Below are 26,193 nucleotides of genomic sequence, written 5' to 3'. Positions count from 1 at the left end.
TTTCACCCTGGCCTTCAGTTTATCCACAGTCTCTTAATTGTTTTGCTGGACATGGTGACGAGTAGAACTGTACACAAGCAAACCCACTGTGTTCGCTGCCCACTTAGTGTTTGAACTGACTATTCTGGTCTCCTGTGACAGAACTGTACTGAATATACTGGCTATGAAACGAGGTGCAATAAAACAAAACACATCAGTATGTAATTCCCTCCTATATTTTCATCTAGCCACCAATTTCTCTCTTTCCATATCTTTTCTTCTTCCCAGTCCTTCAGCATTCAGTCGCCCTTTCACCTCCTCCAGCCCATCAGTTCTTTGCCTCGAACTCACACAGGTCCTCTTTCCCCAGCCTAGTTTAGCAGCTCTACTTGGTCTCCACTGCTCGTATTGCTTCTCCTCTCATATCCTTATTAAGCTTTCCCTGTCCATAATATCTCCCCAGTTTCCTCAGCTTATCTATACACCTAGTTCTTCCTAGCCCTCCATCCTCATTGTAACCGACGAAGTTCCTTTAATTCAACTGCTGCTCCTTTTCCTCTGACCGCCACATAGACCATTCCAGATAATTCTTGAGAGACCATCAAGAGGGTAGCTCCCACTTATCCTCTGAACCTACTCCCACTGGTCATTTCGGTTCCCCATCATTACCCTTACCAGCCGTCTGTAGTCTCAATAACGCACTTCCAAGTATCCCTTCAATCCACTCCTTTTCGCCCCTAGAGGACTTGAAGAAAAAGTAGTCCACACTCCTGTTCTTCCTCCTCCTCTTTTTCTTCTTCTTCTTCCTCTTTCTCCTCATCCTCCTCTTCCTCTTCTTCCTCCTCCTCTTCCTCTTCTTCCTTCTCCTCTTCCTCTTCTTCCTTCTCCTCTTCCTCTTCTTCCTCCTCCTCTTCCTCTTCTTCCTCCTCCTCCTCCTCCTCCTCCCCCTCCTCCTCAGCACCCCACAACCTCATCCTCTAGGTCGATAATGTCACGCTTCCCCACAACAACGTCCGTTCATATCGTCCTTCATAATCGCCATAATTCACACTGATCTAACTAACTTCTCTTCCTTCTCTTTCTCCTTAACATCTTTTCCCTCTTTCTCTTCTTCTTCTACGCTCTTCCTCTCCCTCGTTTTCCTTCTCTTCCTTCTCCTCCTCCTCCTCCTCCTCCTCCGCACCCCACACCCATGCTCCAGGTCGATAATGTCACGCTCCGCCACAACATCCCCCAGACCCACCAATGAAATTTTCCGCCCTGTTGGTTCTGAGGTGACGGGGCCAGCTGGTGTGACGCTTGTGTGTGTGTGTGTGTGTGTGTGTGTGTGTGTGTGTGTGTGTGTGTGTGTGTGTGTGTGTGTGTGTGTGTGTGTGTTTGTGTGTGTGTGTCAGAGAATGTGTGGGGGAAAGAATATTATGGGAGAACTTGCGTTTGTACAAAAGTGTTCAGTATGCACGAACGCATGTGTGTGTGTGTGTGTGTGTGTGTGTGTGTGTGTGTGTGTGTGTGTATACTTAAGTGCCTGTATGAGTATAGCCTATGCGTGCGAGTTCATGCGCCTGTATATTTCTATGAGACAAAAGGAAAATGAGATTGATGTATAAATGCGTGTGTTGCGTGTTCCTATATAATTTTTGCCTAAGTATGCTCGCCTTGTTTAGCTAATGACATCACAAAGACACAAAGAGTATCAGCTGAGGAGTGAAGTGGGTATGAGGTTAAACGACTGATGACTTCAAGAGGAGCCACTGTTTGCGGGATGGTGGCAGCCTTGGGGTTTACAATGCATATAATACCTGTATCAGAATTCTAACGGTTTAACAATGAAAATAATTACAACAGCAAAAACAGCAAACTAGAGACAATTGTAAGAGGGGACGTCACGTTAGCAAGGCATTCGACAACAATAGCAAACCACCATTAATTACTACTACTATTACTACTACTACTACTACTACCACTGACGAAAATGAAAATCCAACAAGGCCTACCTCTGTACCTCTCTGTATCCACCTAGTACCTTTGTAATAATGAACTTTAGAATTAAGAAAGTTATGATATTCGGACCTTGATTGCTTCCATTTTCTGCCTTTGTTATTTTCTTTTATAATTACGTACAAATTTCTCCTCCTCCTCCTCCTCCTCCTCCTCCAACTAGGTATACTACTACTACTACTACTGCTACTACTCCCTTCACGCACCTAGTACACTTAAGAAACTGTAACATAAAAGAGGTGCAGTATCCTTGAATGCATTTTCTTTTTGTTGGGTCTTGTCATTACTGTAATACATGCACAAGTTATTATCCTATCCACCACCACTACTACCACCACCATTACTACTACTACTACTACTACTACATTTTTTTAGTGGCGATTACCAAAAAACCTAGATCCATTTGGAACTGCATTGTGAAAAGCATATGGCATCTTTCCATAATATAGTCAATGAACCCCAAACATGCCAAGATCTGTGATCACACCCTTCTTTACCGAGTCACTTTGCCTATTACAAATTAATCACTGCCATACTATTACCGACACCTAGCTTAATATGCACATTTATAGTCATTGTAAGCATTCACGTGAGCCAACTATTACTACTGCTATTATTTCTACTGCTACAACTACTACTAATACAACCGGTAAGCTATTTACTTTTGCTACCATTAGAAATACAGTTCAGGGAGTAGGCTAACCCAAACATCTGGCATCATTACCTCTAATCATTTCCTCCCAGTTTAAGATAAGACCGAGTAATTATTGGTAAAATTGCAACGCCCAATTAAACTCTCTCTCTCTCTCTCTCTCTCTCTCTCTCTCTCTCTCTCTCTCTCTCTCTCTCTCTCTCAGTGCCATGAAATTTTATTGACCTCGATGTTTCATAAATCTTTGCTACCCTCTCTGCCTCTTCCCCTACCCCAGCGGTCGCCCCTCTCTCTCTTTTCTTTCAGACGCACATGGAGGCCCTCCCAGCACACACACATACGCACACTGGAGCCCATCCGTACACAAAAATACCTCAGAAATACATACATTCATATTACAACACACACACACACACACACACACACACACACACACACACACACACACACACACACACACACACACCACAGTGCACCTAGTATTCAAAGGAGAGAGAGACAGATAGAAAGACAGACAACACAGGCAACCAGAAATTCCTTTGTCATGAATTTCTAGTTATTTTCTGAATCCCGTTTTCCTCTCTCTCTCTCTCTCTCTCTCTCTCTCTCTCTCTCTCTCTCGGTGCTTCCCAACTGAGCTATTAAACTCCCGTTCCTTTTCGTTTATTATTCCTCGCATGTGCTTTTGTTTTTACGGGCAATTGCTTCCCTCGCTAATTTGCTCTTTAATTGCCGTTTCCTGCTTATCCACGTTATTGCCTCTCCACCATTTACGTATTTCAGTAAATATTCTTCTTCCTCCTTATTCTTATCTGCTGTTATTTTGCTTCTGTTACAATTTATTCTTCGTTTTACTCCTGTTCTTTTGTTCATTCCGTTTTTCTTGGTTCTCCTTTCGGTCTTTAATTTGTTTCGTCCTTTATTTATTTATTTTTTTCAGGTATATGGTCTTATTTTATTTCGCCTTCTTTTTAGGTGCAGTATTTTGAACTTATCATTTTTTCAGTAACTTGATTTACACGGCGTTCTTACTTTTTACTTTCACGCAGTCACCCTTGAAGATTCGTAAAATGCCAGTAGTCATTCGAGGTACAGTTGCGCAAAGGGCCCGTGTTTCCGTGGGTTGAGAAAGCTCCTTAACACCTTCTCCTAAGCGATTCATTTTGTTTATTACTCCCTACTGTCCTCCTCTGTGTTACATACATCCTTGCAATATCGCCATACTCTGCATAAATAACGTACAAAATAATACTAACCAGCCATATCCAAAAATAAATAGGTTAGGATGAGGTGTTAGGGAGCTTCCTCAACCGAAGAGAATACGGACCTCTTCTTCCGTGATTTATTTTACCTGTTACATTTTAATATCCTCAAGTATGTCACTAATACAATTTTATAGTAATTAAACTCTTATAAAAATCATGGGAGGATATTGAGACGAAGAAGACAAAATAAATGGCTAAGAAAGAGGTGTCACGAAGCTTTCACTGGCATCTAGCGTACGACCCCGTGTGGTGATGATGATGATGATGATGATGATGATGATGATGATAATGATGGTTTCGGATATTACTATTTTTCATGGCTTTCCGTTTATTCTCAGCGGGGTTCCTAATACGTTTAACTCTTCCCTTTACACATCCCTTTATATTCTCCCTTTGTCCACCCTTCACAATGGAACCCTTCCCTCTCACTACTATCCTTTACTTCCTTCATCGCTTCCTTCCCTCGTCCTTCCTTTCAGCTGCATCTTCTCTCTTCTCTAATTTCTCTCTCTCTCTCTCTCTCTCTCTCTCTCTCTCTCTCTCACCCCAGGCCTGCCCCAGCTGCCCTTTGTGGCGGCGCGGTGTGAAATAAGGGAATAAAGAAACATAATAGGGATAATGCCAATAGCCTCCGCCACCTCCAGGGCCCCAGGGAGAAGGAAGGAGGTAGGGGGAAGGAAGGAGGGAGGGACAGGGAGAGAGGGAGGGAGAAAAAGGAAAATATGTGAAGGAAAAAGCAGGAGAGACAAATAAAAGAGGTGAAGGAAATTGAAATAAAGTGAGGTGAAGGAGGGAATGAGGAGTAAGGATGGGAAGAGAAGGAAAGAGGAAAGAAGGGGGAAGGAGGGCAGGGGGAGGGAGGAATAGAGAGCTAGAAGGGGGCTGGGTAGAAGAGAGGGGAGGGAGAAAGTGGGAACTGGGGAGGAGAATGAGGGAGAGAAATGAGAAAGGATAGGAGATCAGGAAGGAAGGAGAGAGACATCAAGACAGAAACCTGAAAGGATAGGAAAAAAAAGTAGGGAATGGACAGTATAAGGATGGTTAGATATAGGGAAGGAGGGAGGAAAGGATTAACGTGAGAGCAGGAGAGGAAGCAGATGAGACAGTGGAGAATGGAGGAGAAAAAATGAAAGGAGGAAAAGACATAGACTGGGGGGAGCAGGAGAGGAGGAAAGGGTATGAAAGAGGGATAGGGAGGCAGATGATAGGGACAGGAGGGCAGAGGGGAGGGATAGGAAGGCAAGAGAGTGGAAGAGGGATATGAAATAGGGAAGGGAGATGAAGCTAACAGGAGGAATATGGAGGAGAGAGAGAGAGAGAGAGAGAGAGAGAGAGAGAGAGAGAACCAGGAAGTAGGGAGAGATAGAGAGGAATATGAAGGAGGGGAAGAAGGGGCGCGGAAGATGGATTTGCCCCGCTCTTCCCTTCATTGACTTTTTATTAACGATGGGGCTCCTGGTTGTGTGTGTGTGTGTGTGTGTGTGTGTGTGTGTGTGTGTGTGTGTGTGTGTGTGTGTGTGTGTGTGTGTGTGTGTGTGTGTGTGTGTGTGTGTGTGTGTGTGTGTGTTTTGTCACTTCACTCTTTTGCTGTCATTTAAAAATATACTTATAGAACTGCACAAAATCGCTGATGTTAAAAGCAGAGCCATATATTCTATTCAGTGTCACCATATTCTCCCATAAGTGCACGTAGAATATAAATATGTGCATTTTATCATTTATCTACCTTATATTTACCTGCTTATTCATTTAGAGTTCCCGAAACCCCCGGGAAAGACTGCAATAATATCAACTGCGCGACCCGTAATTAATTTTTATAACTCAATCGCTAAAGATACCTCTCCCATACTTAATACCGGTACTTATCTCCGGGTTGCATTCTTAATAGCACACATTTCGGGCTTAATCACACTCATTTGCATGGATGATATAATTGTGTCCCACTTCCCCCCAAGACAGTCCGGGTGTCTTGCAAGATAATTCTACGGAAGGAAAGTGTCATTTACGATGGAGAGCGTTGGGAGTGTGAGCTGTGAGAGAGAGAGAGAGAGAGAGAGAGAGAGAGAGAGAGAGAGAGAGAGAGAGAGAGAGAGAGAGAGAGAGAGAGAGAGAGAGAGAGAGAACAGTGAAATAACCTGCTAATGAAAATACTAAAACAGACAGTAAGCAAGATAAAGAAAAATATTGTAACGTAAGAAAGAAACAGGGAGAAGAATCACACGTAAGACGGACCAAAATAAACAGAGAAAGAGAGAAGAGAAGGAGAGAAGAGGAGAGAGAAGCGCAAAAGAAAAAGAGAAACAGAAGGAGAAAGAACGCAGCATCAGAAGTAAAGTACCGATGCATATCTGGGTTCGGCCCCCTCTTCCCCAAAATTCGTCTTCAATGGGCCGAGGTTGTCGCGGTGGAGGGCTAATCCGCCATGATCGATGTTTACATTTTGCGGCGATCCAGTGGTCTGACCAGCTGGTGCCATGATTCTCTCTCTCTCTCTCACACACACACACACACACACACGATCACCTGGAGGAAAAAAAATATTCTTTCCTCTTTCGCTTCCTGGAGGAGACGAAAGGAAAATCAGCCTACCCACCCTCACAGCCTTCAAAAATCCCCAGGCGGCCTCCCCTTTCAAGTGTCACAATCGGCGAAAATGACAAAAGGAAAAGCAACAAGGCACATATTGGTGTAAAACTGCGACTGTGTATACCCTTGGCCTTCCAGATGCAGCGGGGACGACAAAAGACTGCTGTGAAGAGTAATCCCCCCTCTTCGCACTCCATCCCCCCTTCCCCCCACTTCCCCATCCCCTCTCAGCTTCCATACAGACCCTCTTCCCCTCCTCACACACACTTTTTCTCCTCATACATTCTTTTTCCCCACTCAACTTCTCCACACACCCTCTTCCCTTCTTTATAAACTGTTCCCTTTCCTCACACGTATTTTTCCACTAAGCCTCCTCATACATCCTTTTCCCCTGTCCTGTTGTACCCTCTCTTATATCTTCTAATGCATCCTCTTTCCCCACTACTTATGCACACTCTCTCACTCCCTCATACACCACTTCTTCCCTCTCAGCGAACCATTCCCCTACTCACACACTCTCTTTCCCTTACTCACACACCGTCTTTCTCTGTCCCACACACTCCTATCCCAACTCCCCACCCCTCAACCTTCTCACACACCCTGTCTCAAAAACCTGACCCCTCTTCCCCACCCACAGACCTTGTTTCCCTCATCATAAATCCCCCGCCCTCTCCGCACACCCTCTTTCCTCACCTAATTCTCCGTCCCCCCTCTCTCTCTCATCTCCCACCCCCTCATACTCTATCCTCTCCCCACACACCCTCTCCTCTCTTCCCCAGCTTCCCCTGCTCGGTCATCCTCCCTACCCTCTCGCCCTCTCCCCTCCTAACCTCCTTTCCCGTGCCGGCTTGACCATTCACGGGGCCAAAGACAACTCTATTGTGACCCTACAAAGCCGACACTCCTTCAAACGCACCGAACTGTTGACAAGCCGGGGTTTCCGTCGCCTCTGTGTCCTTCTTACACACACACACACACACACACACACCGCGGAACCGAAATATGCCTAGTTACCAAATATCCACGCGCGGAGTGTAGCACGAGTTTGGCGTTCATTGTTGGGTAGGACACTGTTGCCTTGCCAGTATTTTTCACCATACTATTTCACTCGTCTTTATCATTTCTTACCCTCTCACACACTGACATGTGATCGTATTCTCGTCAGATTAGAGGAAAATTTCTAGAACCTTTTCCATAGCGATTTAGTATGCATACTACGTCATAATAATAATACACGTTATTTACAGTTTAACTCTTCCATATAGACTTAAATCACACATAACAACTTACAGGGGAATATCAACGTGCCAAATACAGTATATATTAAACGGATATAGAAGGAAGAGGTGCTAGAAAGTCTGCTAAACCCACGAGAATATAATCCATGGGCTGAACACTTTCCACGTTCTATAACTAGCCACAATGAACACTAATTAGCTCCCTAAGTGGTCCTAAAACTACCACAGAGCACAAAGCCTGGAACAACAATTATCCCTCAAGTCCCCCCATCCACACACAGCCTCTTTTGAACAACTGGTAACTACCCTTCCGCAGACCACTGTGTTCCCTGATGAGCCTAAGCAGGACACAAGAGGGTCAGCCACAAATGAGCACGACATACAGACGGCCATTCAGGGTTAGGGCAGCATCCTGGTGGTTTGGGGACGTTCATGGCACCTTATATCTATTTATTTTGCATGTTAAGCCTTCACATTAACTTGTATAATATTTTCATCAATCCAATATGGACACGTTTTGCACTAAAAAACATACAAAACAGTATTAATACGCCAGATGTAGTAGTAAAAATGAAGTAGTAGGTAGCTCACAGTGCCCACAAGAATTCGGCTTTTAGTGGTGAAGTTGTCAGCCTTAAACTTGTGTGTGCTCAGTGGGACATCTCTTCTCACGCCATTCACATGAACCCGGCTTTCGTGCTGAAGAGGCCTGGACGGACAAATGACCCCGTGTTCCGAGGGAAGAAGGTGGATGTGGAAAGAGGCATTGACTGGTTTATAGCTCGTGGGAAACTGGGACTGTCGGTCTTTCTTCGTCGCTAAATACAGAATGAAAGACATTGAGAATAGCCTGTTGCTGGTCTCCTTAAACTGTGTCCGAAAGATCGCTGGGGAAAAGTATTACTGACCTACACGGAATATACTGTAAGAAAGAAAAATTTTATCCGTTCTTCGCCCTAATTGCTATATGACAATGAGAAAAATTATATCTATTCTCGCAAACTCTCATGAGAAAGATCTTTAAGGGAAAAGACTATTGTTCTGCTATTATATATATATATATATATATATATATATATATATATATATATCGCAATGTGTGTGTGTGTGTGTGTGTGTGTTTTATACTGGTATTCTGAATGAAAGATTAAGGAAATATTACTTTTTAAACCGAAAGTAATGGGTGTAAACAGAGAAAAAATATATATCCTTGCCCTCTGATTAATTACTAAGGGTGGTAAACAGGGCCTTATTGTCTACTTCTCAAAGACTGTAAACTTTCCTTTTTGTGTCGCGTTAATACATCTCAATTTTGATTTCCAAATATAAATGAAAGATGAGAATATGATCTAACGAAGGTGTTTGTTTTCGTATGTACAGGACGTAAAATGAATGAGCTCTTTAGCATCAAAGAGTTAATTATATGCAAAGTGCTCAGGCAAGCAGACACAGATCTCAACTGGATGTATATAAAAGACAAACATAAGTGCAAACCATGACAATTAAGAACAATGCAGACAAGAACCAAACCGATGAGTAAAATCTGAAAACAAAAACAAGAACGCAGGCACAGCCAAAATATACAAATACCACTCACATAACACAGACAAAATCACAAGACGAAGATAAATGAAAATATAATGATCGTAAGCACCGTAAACACAAAAAGGTAAAAGAACGCTGATCTAACACAAAGGATAGCACGAACGCAAAGCAAAATGAGAATATAAACAAGCATCACAGGTAAAGTTAACAATAAGACGAACATGCACATGTGTGATCATAAACATATCAAACCGTATTCTCGATGGCGTAGGAGCTTTCGTTCCTCGGGGATTATTTTTCGTGTTACGCCTCAGTACGCTCTTGTGTGTTACCAGTGCATTTAATGTCTCTATAAAAACGAAATAAATAAAGTACAAGGGGACACTAAAACGTAGTATGCAGCTCGTACTGTTTGGGAGGAAGAGGCACGAAGTTTTCTATGCCATCGAGATTAGGTTATTTATATCCGTTATAAATCATACTGTATTTACGTACCTTCAACCCAGGACGATGACCTAACGTGTGGATGACAGACAAAACAACACGGTAATACAGTACATAGAACAGATTTTCAGACACTTTCGATGATTTCGCTTAGTGTTTCGTTTAAGTACATTTTTTTTTTTTATCTCTTCGCTAGGTGGAGTTTCGTTGGTTAATTTCCTGTGCTTTTACATCATGTACAAACGTTACTTGGATTACGCAAGGAATAATAAAAAATGGAAGATTTATTTGACAGCAAAAATGACTCCACTTTCAAATTAACAAAAAAATTCTCAGACCTCGTCAGAATTGTAGGTAAGTTAGCCAAAATTGTTGCAAAAATCGGCGAAAGTGATCCGAACCACAATCAAACAATCAATGGCACTTACCACCTCACGCCGAGTCCCATCCCAAGGCAAGTACGGCATCGGGTATTTACGTACAGTTCATCACGGACGCAGCGGACTTACGGACGATTCAGAGTGGACACAACAGCTTGATATGTATTCCAGCACGAACACATCAGCTCGGCATCACGTACAGATCACTACAGACACCTCAGGGTCACGTACAGCTCATCACAGACACCAGTCTCACGTACAGCTAATCACGAACACATTAACTTCACAAAAACAGAAGTATTACGGACATATTACTTTCTCTAATCGGTTGCATGAACACACTAATTTCACTGATCTTAAATCACTGAGTTTCATGGACACAGTATCATGGACAGTTTCACTAAAATCGGTTTCATGAACGTACTAGTTTCTCTGACAGTTTCACAGACACCTAAGCATAATGTACACTTTGTACAGTACAACTCGCCACGAACATGAACAGCCTCAAGTACAGCTCGCCAGAGTTCTTCCTCAGTAAAGTATCACACTCAAACAAGTACTTATTTCACCGCAACATACACAACATTCAATCAGAACTTATTTCGACTTATTTTATCTTCACAGCAGTTATATCAACCAATCGGTACGCCTCTATATTAAAATCATTTCAACGATGCAACTCGACTCTCGTTTTTTCCAAAAGATGAATAAGTTCGATCTCCCTTATCACACGCACACAAGCACTCAACATGGATGCGACTGCAATGTAGAGAAGCTTAGAGTCACAGCCTCGCCTCAACGCTTAAAGGTTTTGAAGCCTGAATCCGCATATCGAATCCTTTACAATATCCTCCTCCGACAACAAACTTACGGTTTAAATAAGTATGAGAGGTTGCTCAGGGTAACTTCACACATAGCACTATTCTTGATAAGAAGCTTGCAGCCTTCGATAATGATGAAAAAGTGTTGAAACTGAGAAACAAACACGAGATGCACAACTTCTTCCTCTCTACGGCCAGTTTCAGCACTCGTCCCAATCTGCGCATTAGGGAACTCGTTTTACTTACTAATTCATCCCCCTCCCACTTTTTTCTTCAACAAATAAAAAAATAACGATTGCATTAATATCGCCTCACTTCTGTTTTCCTTGCCCCAGTTTTCTGTTTTCGGGGTACCTACAAGATTCAGGCATTTTTGGGCACGTTTGTAGACACATGACTCCATCTCGCAGAAGTTCGTACGCGTGCTGGCTGAGAAGGCATTCCAACACTTCTTCCTTTATTTATTTAGTTATTTATTTTTTTGCTTGTTGCAGATACTGGCTTGTATGTTACCAATGCACATTATCTGGATATTAAAAGTACATGAATTAAATACAGTCGAAGATTAGGTGTAATATGGAAAAATTAATGACCAAGAAGGAAATGCCACGAAGTTTCCTACCACAACGAGAATACGACCTCAAAATTATTCCTCACTGACTGTAGACGCACTGAGGCCAATTATGTACTATGCTCACAATGAACGAGGAGCAATACATACTAAACAGACGCTCTAGAAAAAACATGTGGTTGATATGAGCTGAAAACTGCTTTACAAGTTTGTGTATAAAGTAAAAGATGAGAATTTTTCCAGTCGTTAAATGCGATGATTGCCGTAATGCATCCGTCGCGTCAGTATCTCTCATGGTTTATTCTCTCAGTTCATACAGATACTAACCCAACCGTGATACCGTGAAAATATCCAATGCAAATTGTGTTGACTATTATCATCATCACCATCACCATCAGGATCGTCATCATCATCATCATCATCTTCAATTGCACCCCTCACTGAACTGTTTCATAATGATAATAATAAAAATAATAATAATAATGATAATAATAATAATAAATCATAGTTTGGTGGTTATTCACATCATGCACCAGTATTCTGAGTCATGAGTATACTAATGGAAAATCATAATCTGAACGCCACCCATAAGTCAAGGTAAAATTATAGAAGGCCAAATTATACAAATCATGATCCAGTATATTGAATCCCTAGGTATGATATTGCAAATCATAACAGTCAGAGTACCAGTTGAACCCTCATGTCGGTGAGACTTAAAAAAAAAAGACATGAATTAATTTTAAGGTTATTCAGAAATATTTCCTCGCGTTCCGACCCTCTTCATCTTCAAAATTCCCCACGTCTCCCAGCGCCTCTTCTCCCCCTCTCCCCCGCCCCTTATTCCTTCCTCGGTCCTCCCTCTTTCCTCCCCCCCCTTGTTATTCCTGGATTTAGCAAGGCGAGGCGATATAAAATAGTTTTCTGTGTGTGTGTGTGTGTGTGTGTGTGTGTGTGTGTGTGTGTGTGTGTGTGTGTGTGTGTGTGTGTGTGTTGCCAAAATATCGAAAATGTTGTGGACGAATTTCCACCAAACCTTCAGTAAATAGCAACTATGTGGATGAGTAGAAGCTAATTACATTTGGTGAGGATTTGTTCAAAGACGACCAAATGCCAGCCGCCATGTATCATTAAATATGGATTGATTTTTGTGAAATGTGATGACTGAATGCCGTAGAGTTTTGCGAAATGTCTTCAAATTTGGTTTGTAGGTAACTTGTACCGTAGCTAACAACATATTTTTGCTGGCGATTAGCATTCGGCCCCCAAATGCTTTTGTTTCATCCGTATTTATCCAGCAGTACAGCTGGGGACCTGGGTATAACATCAACGGTTGCAGATCGTATTTTATGGAAAGATTTCGGTACTGAGTTGTGAGTTTGAGATATTAACCTTTGTGAATGGGTGTTTAAGTGTGAATGAACTGTCAAGTGTTGAGTCATCTGCATATGAATGGATAGGATTATGGGTGACAGATAAGAGATCATCAATATGATTTAGGAAATGGGTGGGAGCCAGAACTGATCCTTGTGGTATGCCGGCTTGCACAGTATATACAGATATAGAAGCTGGCTGGGGACCTGGAAATAACATCGATGGTTACAGGTCATCTTTTAGGGAAGGTTTAGACTGAACAAATGTAAGTATGAAGTGTTTACCTTGAATCCCTTCGTGCACTCGATAGGCATTGATTTAAATCTTCTTTCCCCCACGTTTCTCCCCCCCTCTCTAACCCCCCGCCATCGTCCCCTCTCAATCCCTTCCTTTTCCATCTTCTTTCCTTTCGCTGCCACATCCTTCCCCCAGGCTTCCTTCTCCCGTGATCCTCTCCCTTGCTCCTTTATTTCTCAATATTTTCTATATCCCCTACTCCCTCCCTCATTGCATCCACCCCACCCTCTCCCTCACTTCACTTCCTTCCCCCACACCTTACTTCCTTCCTCACCTCTGCACACACACACACACACACACACACACACACACACACACACACACACACACACACACACACACACACACACACACACACACACACACACACCGGAAGCCCCCATTTCACGAGCAGCACCCCAGCCGTCAATGAGCTTTATCCCCGCATCCACGACAACAAAACGAGATCTGATTACACGAAGAGGCAAGTCGGGGGCGTCAACTGCCTCCACTTATAGTCTTCCATCCGCTTACGCTCCTCCATCCACTTCCACATCCTCCACCCTCGGAAACTGAGCGAGAATAAAACAGGAAAACGAACATAAAAACCCCAGGAACTGACGATTATCCTGTCCACTTCATAATGCGAATGGGCGAGGAGTGTGAAAATCGGGGGCATTGAAGATTAGGAACTTTTTGAGAGCGAATTTACACTTATATTTACTTAATCTTAAAAGAGCCGCATTGAAAAAAAGCACCCGCATGAGACTGCAAATAGAGGTGAATTTGGATGTGTTCTGATAACTTGTTACAGATGGAATGAAGTGTTTAAAAAATGGGTAAGAACTTGATAACGCTGATTACGAAGACTGGGAGAGATAAGAAGTCACGTTCTCATCTTTAAGGGATTACTGTCATGTCACATAATAGAGAACTTGTTAGGACATTAGTATTATAGTATTAGTGTGGTGTCAAAAGCTTTTCGCCTCACCACCTCTCCTCCTCGTACTGACTCCCTTCGACCTCTCTATCTTCGCCGCACTATTGCATCTTTACCTCTTTGCTGTCGTTACTGCAATGGTCTCACCTCTTCTGAACCGTTTGTTTGCATCCCTCCTCCATTACGGCGGACACGTAGCACCTGTCTGTCATTGCACTCTCACCCTATTTATGTCCAGTGGAAGAGTTTACCGATAGCCCCAGTCTTTCAAGCATACAACAGGTCGAGTACGAATATATGGGCTCTAAAAACTATTTGCCTCTACGTTTAGCCCATTTACTTGCATTATATTAACAGCAGCGATTACAACCACCACCATTACATCAGTCACAACAGTTACCACTACTGTTGACTCACTCCACTGTCAGTTGGTCTAAAAACTATCATCCCTCCATCGTGATTGCAGAGCTGTAATAAGAGGCTAGCACTAGATGATACTAGTAACGAAGAAGTGCTATGGGAAGGATGAAGTGCCGTATTACTGAGCGAAGGGAAGATAGAAAATGACGAAACCTCTGCCAAGCTAATGTGAACAAACTATAACACATTTTTTTTTTATATTGTTATTACTGTTATTACCACGATTATTACAACTGCACGGATTCTTCATCTTAAAATGACTGGCACGAGGAAAATAACCTATACAAGATTACCCGGGTGGCTGCTGAGAGAGAGAGAGAGAGAGAGAGAGAGAGAGAGAGAGAGTAGGAGGAGGATAAAATGTGAATAAAAATGGAAGGAAGGGCAATGAAGATGGAACTAAACATGAAAAGAAGGATGGATCAGTAACAAAGAGGGATAGTTTTTACATATAAAAGAATGTAAGAAAAGAATGACAAATATTATAAAATGGCTTATCTGTAATAAATGTAGAAAGAATGAGGAAGGGAGAAGGTAAAGAATGAAAAAGGAGAACAGGGGTTGTTGAAGAAAAGAATGCAGGAGAGAGAGAGTGAGAGGGAGAGAAAGAAAAAAGAAAAGCAGGCATGTGGTAATGGAACGAAATAAGAAAAACAGAAGGAAGGACTGGAATAATGGAGAGAAGAATGCAAGGGGATAAACCAGTGGAGGAGAGGAGCTTAGGCAAGGGGACAAAGGCAAGGAAAATTAAGGGATGAACGAAGGGAGGGAGGAAAAGAGAGGAAAGAATGTTAGACTCGCAAGGGTCGCATTCTCGTAGACTAAGGTTGTTCCCTAAATTCTCTTCCTCACTCGTTTTATATTTATTTATTTATTTATGGTTACTGAAAACTTCCAATGTATGTAAAACTATGTGGGTATTAAAAACATTATATATCTAAACTGCCACTGAAGAGACATTAGGGATTCTACCAAGCCCACGAAAATCCGGACATACAAAGATGAAGACAACTGGAAAAGGAGGGGACTGCAGCGCTTGATGAAATATTACGAGAGAGAGAGAGAGAGAGAGAGAGAGAGAGAAGGGGGGGGTACCGTCCATGCCACCCTCTCCCCCCTCCCCACTCTCACATCTGCATTGTTACTCCGTGTTAGCCTTTGTCGTCACCACCGTCTGTTTGTTTACCATCGCCATTCTTCCCTCGTCCCCCTTCCAGCAGCCCGTCTCGTGCCCTTCTCCCTATCTTATCCTTATCTAAAACTCCTTATTATCTTGAACATCATTATTTTTCTTTCTTACGCTTATCTAGAAATCTTTATTATTAGACCTTATCTTTCCATCTTTATGTGATTTGGAACTCCTTAATAAATAGATATCTTCAGCTTCCTATATTACGCATTATATAGAACTGAACTACTAGACATTATCTTTCTATTTAATATTACCTAGAACTCCTTACCACTTAGGCATACTTGTCTTTCTAATTTACTCCTATCTAGAAAGCTTTATAATACCTAGCCATCCTCCTCCTCCTCCTCCTCCTCATCATCATCATCATCATCATCACATAAGGGTGGGAAAGATCCTGAAATAGGGCCGTGGAAAACACAAAGTAGGCGACCTATCTTTAGACTACCCAGTGAAATTGATTACACCTCCATTCACACTTCATTCAGTCCCTCAAAGTTAACCAGAAGGTGATATAAGTATGATTAAAGGAATATTATTAGTTTCTCACATAACAGCTTGATAATATATAGCGAGGTCCTGCTTTCCTGATTCTTATTTCTTTTGTGAATTCATCTTGTCTTTGTTTTGCCTTATTTTTCGTTCTGTGTGTCCATGATTCTTCCTTTTTTTATATGTTTGTGTTTACTGTTTTTCTTTGTTTATTGCTTATTATTTCATTTTAATGAGCATTACTCCTCACCGTTCTTGATTTTTTAGTGAATATTATTTGCACTCTACCTGTCTTGCCATACTCTCTTCGTTGCTTTAAACTGTTTTCTCCAATGTATTTTCGTTTTCCTCTCTCTCTCTCTCTCTCTCTCTCTTTCCCACGCGCTCCTTTCTGCCAGTTCACGGGGTCTCTCATCTTCATCGGATTAGCATTTTCCTTTCATTCCTCCCTCCCTTCTCCCACTTTCGTCCTCCTTTCTTTGTTTTCCTTCTATTCTCTCTCTCTCTCTCTCTCTCTCTCTCTCTCTCTCTCTCTCTCTCACACACACACACACACACACACACACACACACACACACACACACACACTTGTACTTTCCTATCTCTGCCTCTTCCCCTTTACTCCTCTCAGTTCTCTTGCTCTTCTCTTTTACCCTCTCTGGTTCTCTCACTCTCTTCTTCCTTACTTTATCGTCTCCCTGTCTAATTCTTCTCTCTTTTCCTCTCTTATCTCTTTCCTCTTCTCCTTCTCAACCAATATATCCCTCCCTCCTCTCCCTACATCGATTCCTTTGTTTTCCTTTCTCCCTTCCCTTCCTTTCTTCCCTTCCTCTCCCTCTCATCCCTTATTATCTCCGCATTTCTTTCTTCCCTTTCTGTTTCCCCTCCATTCTCGGTTTCTTTCATTTCTTTCTCTCTCTTTTTTTCCCCTTCCTGTTTCGGTATCATTATCTCTTATTCATGGCATAGTTACGTTAGTTACACCTTCATTATAACAAACAGCATTGAAAGGACCAGTGCGTCAACTGTCGTCATACTTTCCCTTGTACTCTTTTGTAATCCATTTTTGCTCCCTCTTCTCTTCTCTTACTTTCCTTTTTCTCCTCCCTTCCCTCCTCTTCCCTTCTTTCACTTCCCCTGCTTCCCTCCCTCTTCTCCCATCTCCCCATCTCCCATCCACTGCAGGCCTCGTGACCATAACATAGCATCAATCATGGTTATATCAATTCTTCTGGTGTGGTGCTGGACATTATTGACTGGCTTACTCCCTGTCTTAATATGTGGCTTGTCTGGGGCCTACTGTTTGTGGTGTTCGTTTGGATGTGGTCCTGTGTTGTTTAGGCGTTCACTCTGGGGTATTCGTTTGGGATGGACAGACTGTGTTAGTGTTCGTGGTAACTGATTCGTGGTTGTTCGCTCGGTGTTGCTCGGGGTACATCGTTCTGGGTCGGCTGTTTCTCGAGCGTTCTTTTATCACTAAAAGCTCCCACGTTAATCTTTCCTTAGCCCAGTAAAACCGTCTGTTGATAGCAAGAACGAAATCGGAAAATTATTATAGTAGAGAAACTGAGGGGGAGCTGCTATTAATTTCTGAAGATGAAGACGCTTTTCTTGAGCTGAATTAAGTCGTCCAGAGGTAGCCAGAATAAAACAAAATGGTACCATCGTACTGAAAGGGTTAATCATCATAATCTGACTGTTGCAAAAATACACCCGGTAGTTGGGGAAGACTGCTGGGCTAGTTGTGAAGACTCTCTCACCCGACAAAGAACAAATTTGCTATAGTTTTCTCTTCAATTTCACTCAGGACGGCAATTTAGCGTAACGTAAAGAAATTCTGGTTAGGAAATTCTCGCCGCGCTGGAATAAAAGGCATAAAGTCATAGCGGAACACGACATGATTGTAAGTAAAATATTTGACTTGCTTATACTCCATTAGTGTCCCTTTGTCAACATGGCCCCCACCCCAACACACTCTCCCCTCCCTACCCCTTCACCACCACTCTCCTCTCCCCACTTCCTTCCCTCCACCCAGTCTCTCCCCAACCCTTCCTCCTCCACCCTCCACGCCCATTCCCTTCCCTCCATTCCTACCACTCAACCCATTCCCTTCCCCTCCATCTTTCCCATCCATCCGTCCTCCCCCTTCCCCACCCTGCGTACTCCATCCTACCCCTTCCCCTACCTCTATTCATTTTCTCTCTTTCCCTTTGCCCTTCTCATTCATCCCCTCCCTCCCTTCCCTCTCAATCCCTCTTTTCCCTCTGTCCTTCCCCTCTGCTTTACCACATTTCCACCCCCTTCCCTGACCCCTTTCTCACACTATCCCTTCCCCACAAGCCATTATTCATTCCACCTCTTCCCCTCCAACCTTCCCCTCCATCTCACCCATTCCCCTACCCCCCTTACCACTCCATCCTTTTTCGCCCCACCCTTCTCACTCTACCCCTCCCTTCCACCCTTGTCACTCCACCCTTCACCTCTACCCTGCTTACCCTATAACTCACTCCCTATCCACTCCGCCCTTCTCACCCCACTCTTCCCTGGCCACTCCACCCTATTTCATACACCCTGCATACCCCGACCTTTCCCTTGCTCTCTTCTCTCTCTATCCTTCTTTCTCTTCATCTTTACACTCTTCTCATCCCATCCTTTACCGTCCATCTCGTCAACCCCATCCTTCCCTTCCATCCCTTCCCCTGCACCATCATTCTACTCACCCCACATTACCCTTTCTCCCTTTCACCTCTTCATACGCCATTCTGCACCCTCTCCCTCCACCCTCCTACCCATCACTATGTCTCTTCCCGCCATCCTCCTCCCCTACTTCACACCACTACTCTTTTTCCTCTTCCCCTACATTCCACACTCTCCTTCCCTCCACTTTATTCCTTCATTCTCTCTCGTTTCTCTTCATAAATCCTGCTGTTTTCTCTCCCTCCACCTCTATATACTGTACTCTCCTCCACCTCCAATTCTGCAAAGCTTTACTCTCCTCTCCCTCTCTCCTTTTCCACCTCTCTCCCTCTCCTCCACTCTCCCTCCCTCTCCCCCTTCTCTTCCTCCATCACCTCACTCTTTCATTAGTTTCCACCACGTCTCAGGCGCCACTGATGGGGTGTGTGGGGCGTGGCCGGAGGGGAGGGCTGATGATGAGTTCTGATGGCCAGTGAGAGAGAGAGAGAGAGAGAGAGAGAGAGAGAGAGAGAGAGAGAGAGAGAGAGTGGGAGAGAGAGAGTGGGAGAGAGAGAGAGAGATTGTAATCCCCAAGGTAGGAAAAGTTTACTACAAGCTGAATAAAATCGTGTGGAGATAGCAGAAATGAAATACAAAGTGCCTCAGAGGATTGAAGGGATGAATACCTTGCTTGCCTAATCAGGAACAGCCACAAGGGTTGGAAATTTCAGCTTATTAGATCGAAACTATTAAAATGTAAAGGGACTTGTGACTGGTACTCATCGTTTGATGCTGTTTGTGTTTCTTTCTCTTTTTCTATCGTGTTTTTGAGGGGAGTCGATGCTCGGGCCTTTGTCTTCCCTCGATACCGGGTCTCTGTCTTCACTCAATAGCTTTTTAATGAGGCTGTCGTCAGTGGAAGCAAAAGTACCCATGGCTGCCGAATAAATAAATGAGCTGTAGTGACTTCTGACGCAGTGTGGGATGCGTCATTTACCCTTCCACTCCCTTTCTCTCTCGCAGAAACGCCGATCCAAAATCGTAGTTGTGGCTTAGAGAATGTCAGCAAATAATACGCGGAAGTACACCTTGTTCGTAAATGAGTGAAAGAGCTGTAATGACTTGTGAAGCAATGTGTGGGCTGTTCTTCAATCTCATTTTTGCCGGCTTTCCTCTGGCGGAAGCAGTGGTTTAACTATACGCAATTGAGGTAAGAGGACTATCATGGAAGTGCGTGCGGAAATACTAGTTTTTCCTGAATGAGTAAATGAGCCTCAACTCGTGACGTACTGTGGAAGGTCGACGCATGTTTTTCCACTCTCTGCGGAAATACTGTTGACTACTGGATGAAAGACTAGACTATGATGACTAGCGACTGTCATTTGCTTTTGTACTTTTTTAACACATATTTTCGTGGTGCAAACGGCGATCTGAAAGCACAGTCATGGTCTGAAGGTTGCCAACAAAGAGCATGCGGTCAGAGAATCACAGGTGGCAAGCGGCAGGGGCACGAGTTGAAAGCATCCTGTTATAATATTTTGGGGCTGTATTTTCGGGAGCTTGGGAGGCTTTCTGACACTTCTTCCTTAGTTATTTATTTTGCATATTTGTCATTTAATTCAGTAATGCCATTGTTTGATATTCCTGCTGCCTTCAGACTAGTTTATTTAGTTTAAGAGGGATATTCTCAAACGGGTGAGGACATTACCTGAAAATAAATGGAAAATATCCTTGGGTTGAAGGAGTAAAGCAATATTTTCCTCTTGCTTGTAATGTATGTCTCTTTGATATCGACACTGATAAAAATGGAGAGAATATTAATGTCCATAATGTAAAAAATAGATTAATGAGGAAAAAGTGTTCGACAACCTACCACGCTGGCGAGAATACGGCCATTTGTCATGTTTACATTTTATCCCGTAAGCAGGTCATCTTTTTGGCATGGCACTTTGTCTCATGGTACAAATATACTTCCCACATTGTCCCTGAACTGGAATCACAGCCTGTATCCCTCTACTACCTCCTCCTCCTCCCACAGAAGGTATAATTTTGGTACCGGCAGCTCAGTGATGTAAACAAAAGCATGCCCCGCCGAGCCAAATATCCCCCTGAATAATAGTTTCTTTCCCACATGAACGCGACCGTCTTTTGTTTCAGCACCAGAGTGTGATCCCTCAGCAGGCTAAGGTAGAGTGCGTTACCTGACTCTTCTCTCTTCCTCTTGCACCCTTAGTTCTCTCATTTATTCACTGACACACACACACACACACACACACACACACACACACACACACACACACACACACACACACACACACACACACACACACACACACACACACACACACACACACACACACACACACACACACACACACACACACGTTCACCTTTCCCCTCTCAAACCTCACATCACACTGTTTTCCGTGTGTATTTAGATGATGATGATGATGATGATGATGCAGCTCCTGATTTTTACTTGGAAGTCAGCGAGCCGCCTTGAAGGAGCACTAGAAAGGAACACCATCAACGGAACCTGAATTAAATCCTGTTGTTTCCCTTTTCTTCTTTCTTTAGCGGAATTCTCATTTGGGAGGGAATGCGTAACCTCAGTATTTTTGTATAACCTCGTCACAAAACTCCATCTATAATGTATTTGTTTGGTCTATGTCTTTTATAGTTTTTTAATGAATATCCTGACTGTTAATATGATGATGAAATGGTAATGAAAAGGGGCAAAGTAAAAGTAATGCAAATATTCCTATGGATCTCAGAAACGGTAATCAGACTTGAAAACCACCTAGAGTAATGGGAGTTTGATAAATGGAGGTGGTTGGTGGGGGAAGGCAGGGAGGGGGGGGGGGTCAGCGGCTGTTGGGAGGGTAGAGGGATGGTTCTAGGGGAGGGAGAGGTGAGTGGTTACTGGGAGGGAAGGTGGGGTGGTAATAGAGGGAGAGAGAGTGGATGATGGCAGCGTGGGAGGAGAGGCTGAAGGAGGGGGCGGAAAGGAGAGTATACAGTTGATGGCTCTCGAAAAGAATGTGTAGCTGAATAATTGTTGAGGGAGATGATGGACTCTGAAGTGGCAAGGGAGAGTGGGCGATGGTGACGAAGGGAAGCTGTGAGGCAATTTGCGTGGTACAAAGGAAAACAGACAGCAGCAGATCTACTAGACATTTCGAGGGCACTCGTTAAAGAGGAAAAAATATGACAGTGTGATCAATGGTATCTATTGTATGAGGTTGAAGGTGGGGATGTGATTGCCGTTAACAGGTGAGAGGAAGTTGAGAGAGATTTTGAGGGAGAGGGGGAAGGTGAGAGTGTGATGTGGGGGAGTAGTGGGAGGGTAAACGTGGGGGCAGCGGAGGGTGGTGAGGGGTTAGGAAGTGGGAGGGTAATCCGTGGCGGCGAGATGAGAGGCGGCTTGTGGTGGCCCGTGCGGGGAAGCCTTCATTAATCCTGGTAAATCCGCCACCACATGCTGAGTGACCGTCATCTCTCCCTCCATCTATCCTTACCTCCCTCTCTCCTTGCCTCCTGCTCTAATTTCTCTCCCCACCCCTCCTCTTCCCAACTCTCATTCCCTCCTTACTCAAGCTCCAGTTTCTCTCCCCTCATCTCTCTCCCTTCTTACCTCCTACTCTTCATTTCTCTGGCCAGAATTACACTCATAATATATTTTTTTTTTTTAGATAAGTTTCAGCGCTACCTTAATCCTCTTTCTGAACTGGACTTTTCTCTCTCCTTTCCCAACCTGTCCTTCCTTCCCTCTTTCCTTCCTTTCAGCTTTTTCCTTCCTTCCTTCCTTCCTTCCTCCTTTCCCCTCTTTCAGCCTTTTCCTTCCTTCCTTCCTTCCTTCTTTGTTTTTATTTTATCCTTTTCGTTCTGCATGAGTGAATGGATATTATTGTCATTCATGTCATTCACTGATTATTTCTTGGTTCTCTTTTCCTTGTAACTTTCCTTCTTCCAAGTCGGACCTAAACCTTTGCAACTCACTTCTGCCCTATCTGTTGACGATCTAATTACTTTTCCATCTCTTTCTCTCTCTCTCTCTCTCTCTCTCTCTCTCTCTCTCTCATCTGCTTTTGTTTATCCCAACCCCTCACCCCCTTTGCCTTCCCTTTCTGTTCCTTCCCCTTCTTTCTCTTTTCCCCTCTTTCTTCTTTCTTTCTTTCCCTTACTCTCTCGTACTTCTCCGCTTATATTAATCTCCAGTCATCTTCTTTCCTCCTCCTCCTCCTCTCTTAATGTCTCTCCTCCTTTTTTTCGCCAGTATCTTCCCTTTTCCTCAAAATTCTCTTAGCCAGTTTCTAATATTCATGGCTAATTTACTATTCTGTGATTAACTACTCACCAGGTCCCTCCAAGACTGTTCCATCGATCTCCTTGCTGTGTGTGTGTGTGTGTGTGTGTGTGTGTGTGTGTGTGTGTGTGTGTGCAGAGATAGTATAAATTGTCATATACGCTTACTTTCTTCTGTTCACTTCTTTTCCCCATTCCCCAATTTTTTGTCCCCTCTTTCATTCTCACTTATTTTCATTCTTATTTCGTTCCTTAATTTCCTTACATTTCTTCAAACGTTTCCTGTCCTCACCTTTCGCCTCCTTCCAGTTCCCTTCCTTCCTAGTCTCATTTCCATACCACTGCCCTCCCTGCCCCTCCCCTTATCAGCTACTTTCCTCCCCTTTCCTACCACTTTTCTCCGCCTCCCTGTCTTGCTACTTCCCTCCCCTCCCCTGCCTTTTTCCTCTACTTCCTTCCCCTCTCGTCTCTTAGCACTTCCCTCCCCGCCGTCTTCCCCTGCCAACTCCCTCCCCTCACATGCCTCCCTCCCCTACTATATCTCTCCCCTCCCCTGTCTGTTTCTCTTAGTTCCTTCCCCTCTCGTCTCTTTGGACTTCCCTCTTCCGCCGTCTTCCCCTGCCGGTGTCCTCCCTCCCCTACCTCCTTCTACTCTCACTTCCCTCCCTCCTCACCTCGCCCGCTGAGAAGGCCCCCTGGAGAGAACCATGAGTGCCTCTGATCTGTTTGCGACTCCACCTCCTCCCACCTCTCTGCCGCCTCTCTGTCTCCTTCCTATTACCTTTCGGATCCGCCTTTTTCCTCCTCTTCCTCTCCACACCCCAGGACACCCCATTTTGTGTGTGTGTGTGTGTGTGTGTGTGTGTGTGTGTGTGTGTGTGTGTGTGTGTGTGAGAGAGAGAGAGAGAGAGAGAGAGAGAGAGAGAGATTATCCCTACGTATTTAGGTTTCTAAGGTAAGCATGAAACAGAGGACGGTGAAGTATCCACTCAGCGCAAATAGAAATACGTTTATTTATCTTTGAATGTGAGTAGAAAAACACACATTCAATTCCCAGCGACAAAAATGGCCACCGTTATATGTTTGTCCAGAACTATTGACATAATCCATTGTCTCCTTCATCCTGGACAAATCTCAACAGCTGTTTTGTGTGGCTTTGTATTCCAATTAGCCTGGTGTGAGATTAGCCGCCTGACCCCTCCTAACTTGACCCCAGCGGCGGCGTGTCCTCGGGGTCAGGTCGGGTATTATTGGCTCAGCACTATTGTTCGCGGTAATTGATGTTAAAGGTGGGCAGCGAGGGGGACGTCCTGGCGCGTGGAAGGGAGGAAGGAAAGGAGGTCCACTGGCAGGTCATTTGTATTGTGGGATGATCGTGGGTGACCTGAGATTGTGGGTGACCTGAGATTGTGGGTGACCTGAGACTGTGGATGACGTGAGACTGTGGATGACCCGAGATTGTGGATGACCTGTGACTGTGGCCGACCTGAGATTATGGATGACCTAAGACTGTGGGTGACTTGAAACTGTGAGCGACCTGAGAATGTGACTGACCCGTGACCGCAGCTACCATATCAGGTCACCAGAGGAACACAAAGGAAAGCAAACAACAGCAACAACAGACGTATTGATCTTTACGAGGCTGTTGTTATAAGGCAGGATAAGACTATGATCTCTGTTAGTTACGGTGATAGTTTTGCCATAAGTGAGTTTAGTCGGAAACCGAATTACGTTTCTCTAACTCATCCTGCTCGGTTCAGTAACTAATTCCTTTATTTCTGCTACCGCCAGACAATTTTATTCAACATTAGTAGTGAAAGAGCCAAATGAAAGTTACATCAAACCTTTCCATTTCAAAAAAGCCTCTTCAGCCGAATTTAATAGACGATTTTATTCAGTTTAGGATAGACCTGTAGCAGTGAAGGGGTTAATGAAGGGTATATTTAATTCCTTCCATTTAAAAGGTCTCTCTAATATAGCAAATAATGGTAAAAAATGGCAGGAGTAAAATTTTTAAATGTGCCATCAAATTCAAGAGGTTAATGAGTTTCCAGAGCACACAAACCGGCACATAAAGAGTCGCACTTAATATCGCTCGGAAATTGAACCCCAGATCTGAACTACACTAGCTCTTTGTGGTCCAGTGGTAATGCACTCGTCTCTCATCTGAAGGGCTTAACTCCTTCAACCAGAGGAAGCAATGGTCATTCTGTTCTTGCTTCCTCCAGACGATTTTACTTAGCAGAGGGTAGACTGGAGAAGCGCAGGGTTTAGATATAGCCTTCATTAACTCCTTCATTACTAGGGAACCCTCATTAACTAAAAGAAAGCACCGAGTATTAAGCAAGAATTAAATACAAATTGCCTCCTCAAGATAAATAATTAAGTTTAACTCCAGGGTATTTAATTAGGGATCATAATTGGGTTAAGTTTATATGTTCCTGTGGAGATCAGGAGAAAGACAGTAATGACGTGAGATCTGGCAAAAAGTAAGGATGACATCTTCAAAAACAATTTTTTCACTCATTCAGTAACGTATTTAAACAAGTGTATCTCATAACATGCACTTCCTCCCGCTTGCACAATAGTGATCAGAGTATCAGTGGATCATATGACCGTGAAACAAGTGGTGAAGATACCCCCCACATGTAGTCTTTAAATTGGCATCAAATATAAAAACTATGCATATGATTTTTTTTTTTTTTATTGTAGTAGCCACCAGGGCAATAATATATTTTGTTATAATAAATAAAGAATTATCACCAAACCTAACATGTCCTCAAAATATCCATGTATAATATATACAGAATAATCAAATATTGCAGTAGGTGTCATTGTATTAGTAGGTTATATTACAATGAGAAAAAAACATGAGCAGACCTAGCATATCCTCAAAATGACCTCCAAATACAGTATACCCACCACGAGGGAGGCAGGCGGTGTTGTGACTGAGGTTATTTGTTTGTGTCGGCCTGGAGCGGGTCCGGGTGGCGGCCTGGTGGCATTGTGTGGCCCACAAATTAAATTATCCCGTAAACCAGTCAT

At 43.5% G+C, this 26,193-nt stretch overlaps 1 protein-coding gene across 4 annotated transcripts in view; it reads left to right on the top strand.

Moving 5' to 3' along the window:
* Sp1 (transcription factor Sp8) overlaps positions 1-26,193 on the top strand; it is a 156,298-nt gene that overhangs the window by 38,262 nt on the left and 91,843 nt on the right. For 3 of the 4 annotated variants that reach the window (XM_080282487.1, XM_080282484.1, XM_080282485.1), the window contains exon 2: positions 21,001-21,030. The exons of the other annotated variant lie outside the window; for it this stretch is intronic. In XM_080282487.1, coding sequence (XP_080138613.1) covers positions 21,001-21,030 — 30 coding nt within the window. The remainder of the gene's footprint in view (positions 1-21,000; positions 21,031-26,193) is intronic. 4 annotated transcript variants of the gene reach the window in all.

The sequence above is a fragment of the Coenobita brevimanus genome, chromosome 93 (genome assembly GCF_032717465.1).
Source record: "Coenobita brevimanus isolate Jiangsu-jjx chromosome 93, ASM3271746v2, whole genome shotgun sequence".
Classification (NCBI taxonomy): Eukaryota; Metazoa; Arthropoda; class Malacostraca; order Decapoda; family Coenobitidae; genus Coenobita; species Coenobita brevimanus.
The sequence above is the reverse complement of the archived record's forward strand: the minus strand, read 5'-3'. Positions and strand labels throughout refer to the sequence as shown.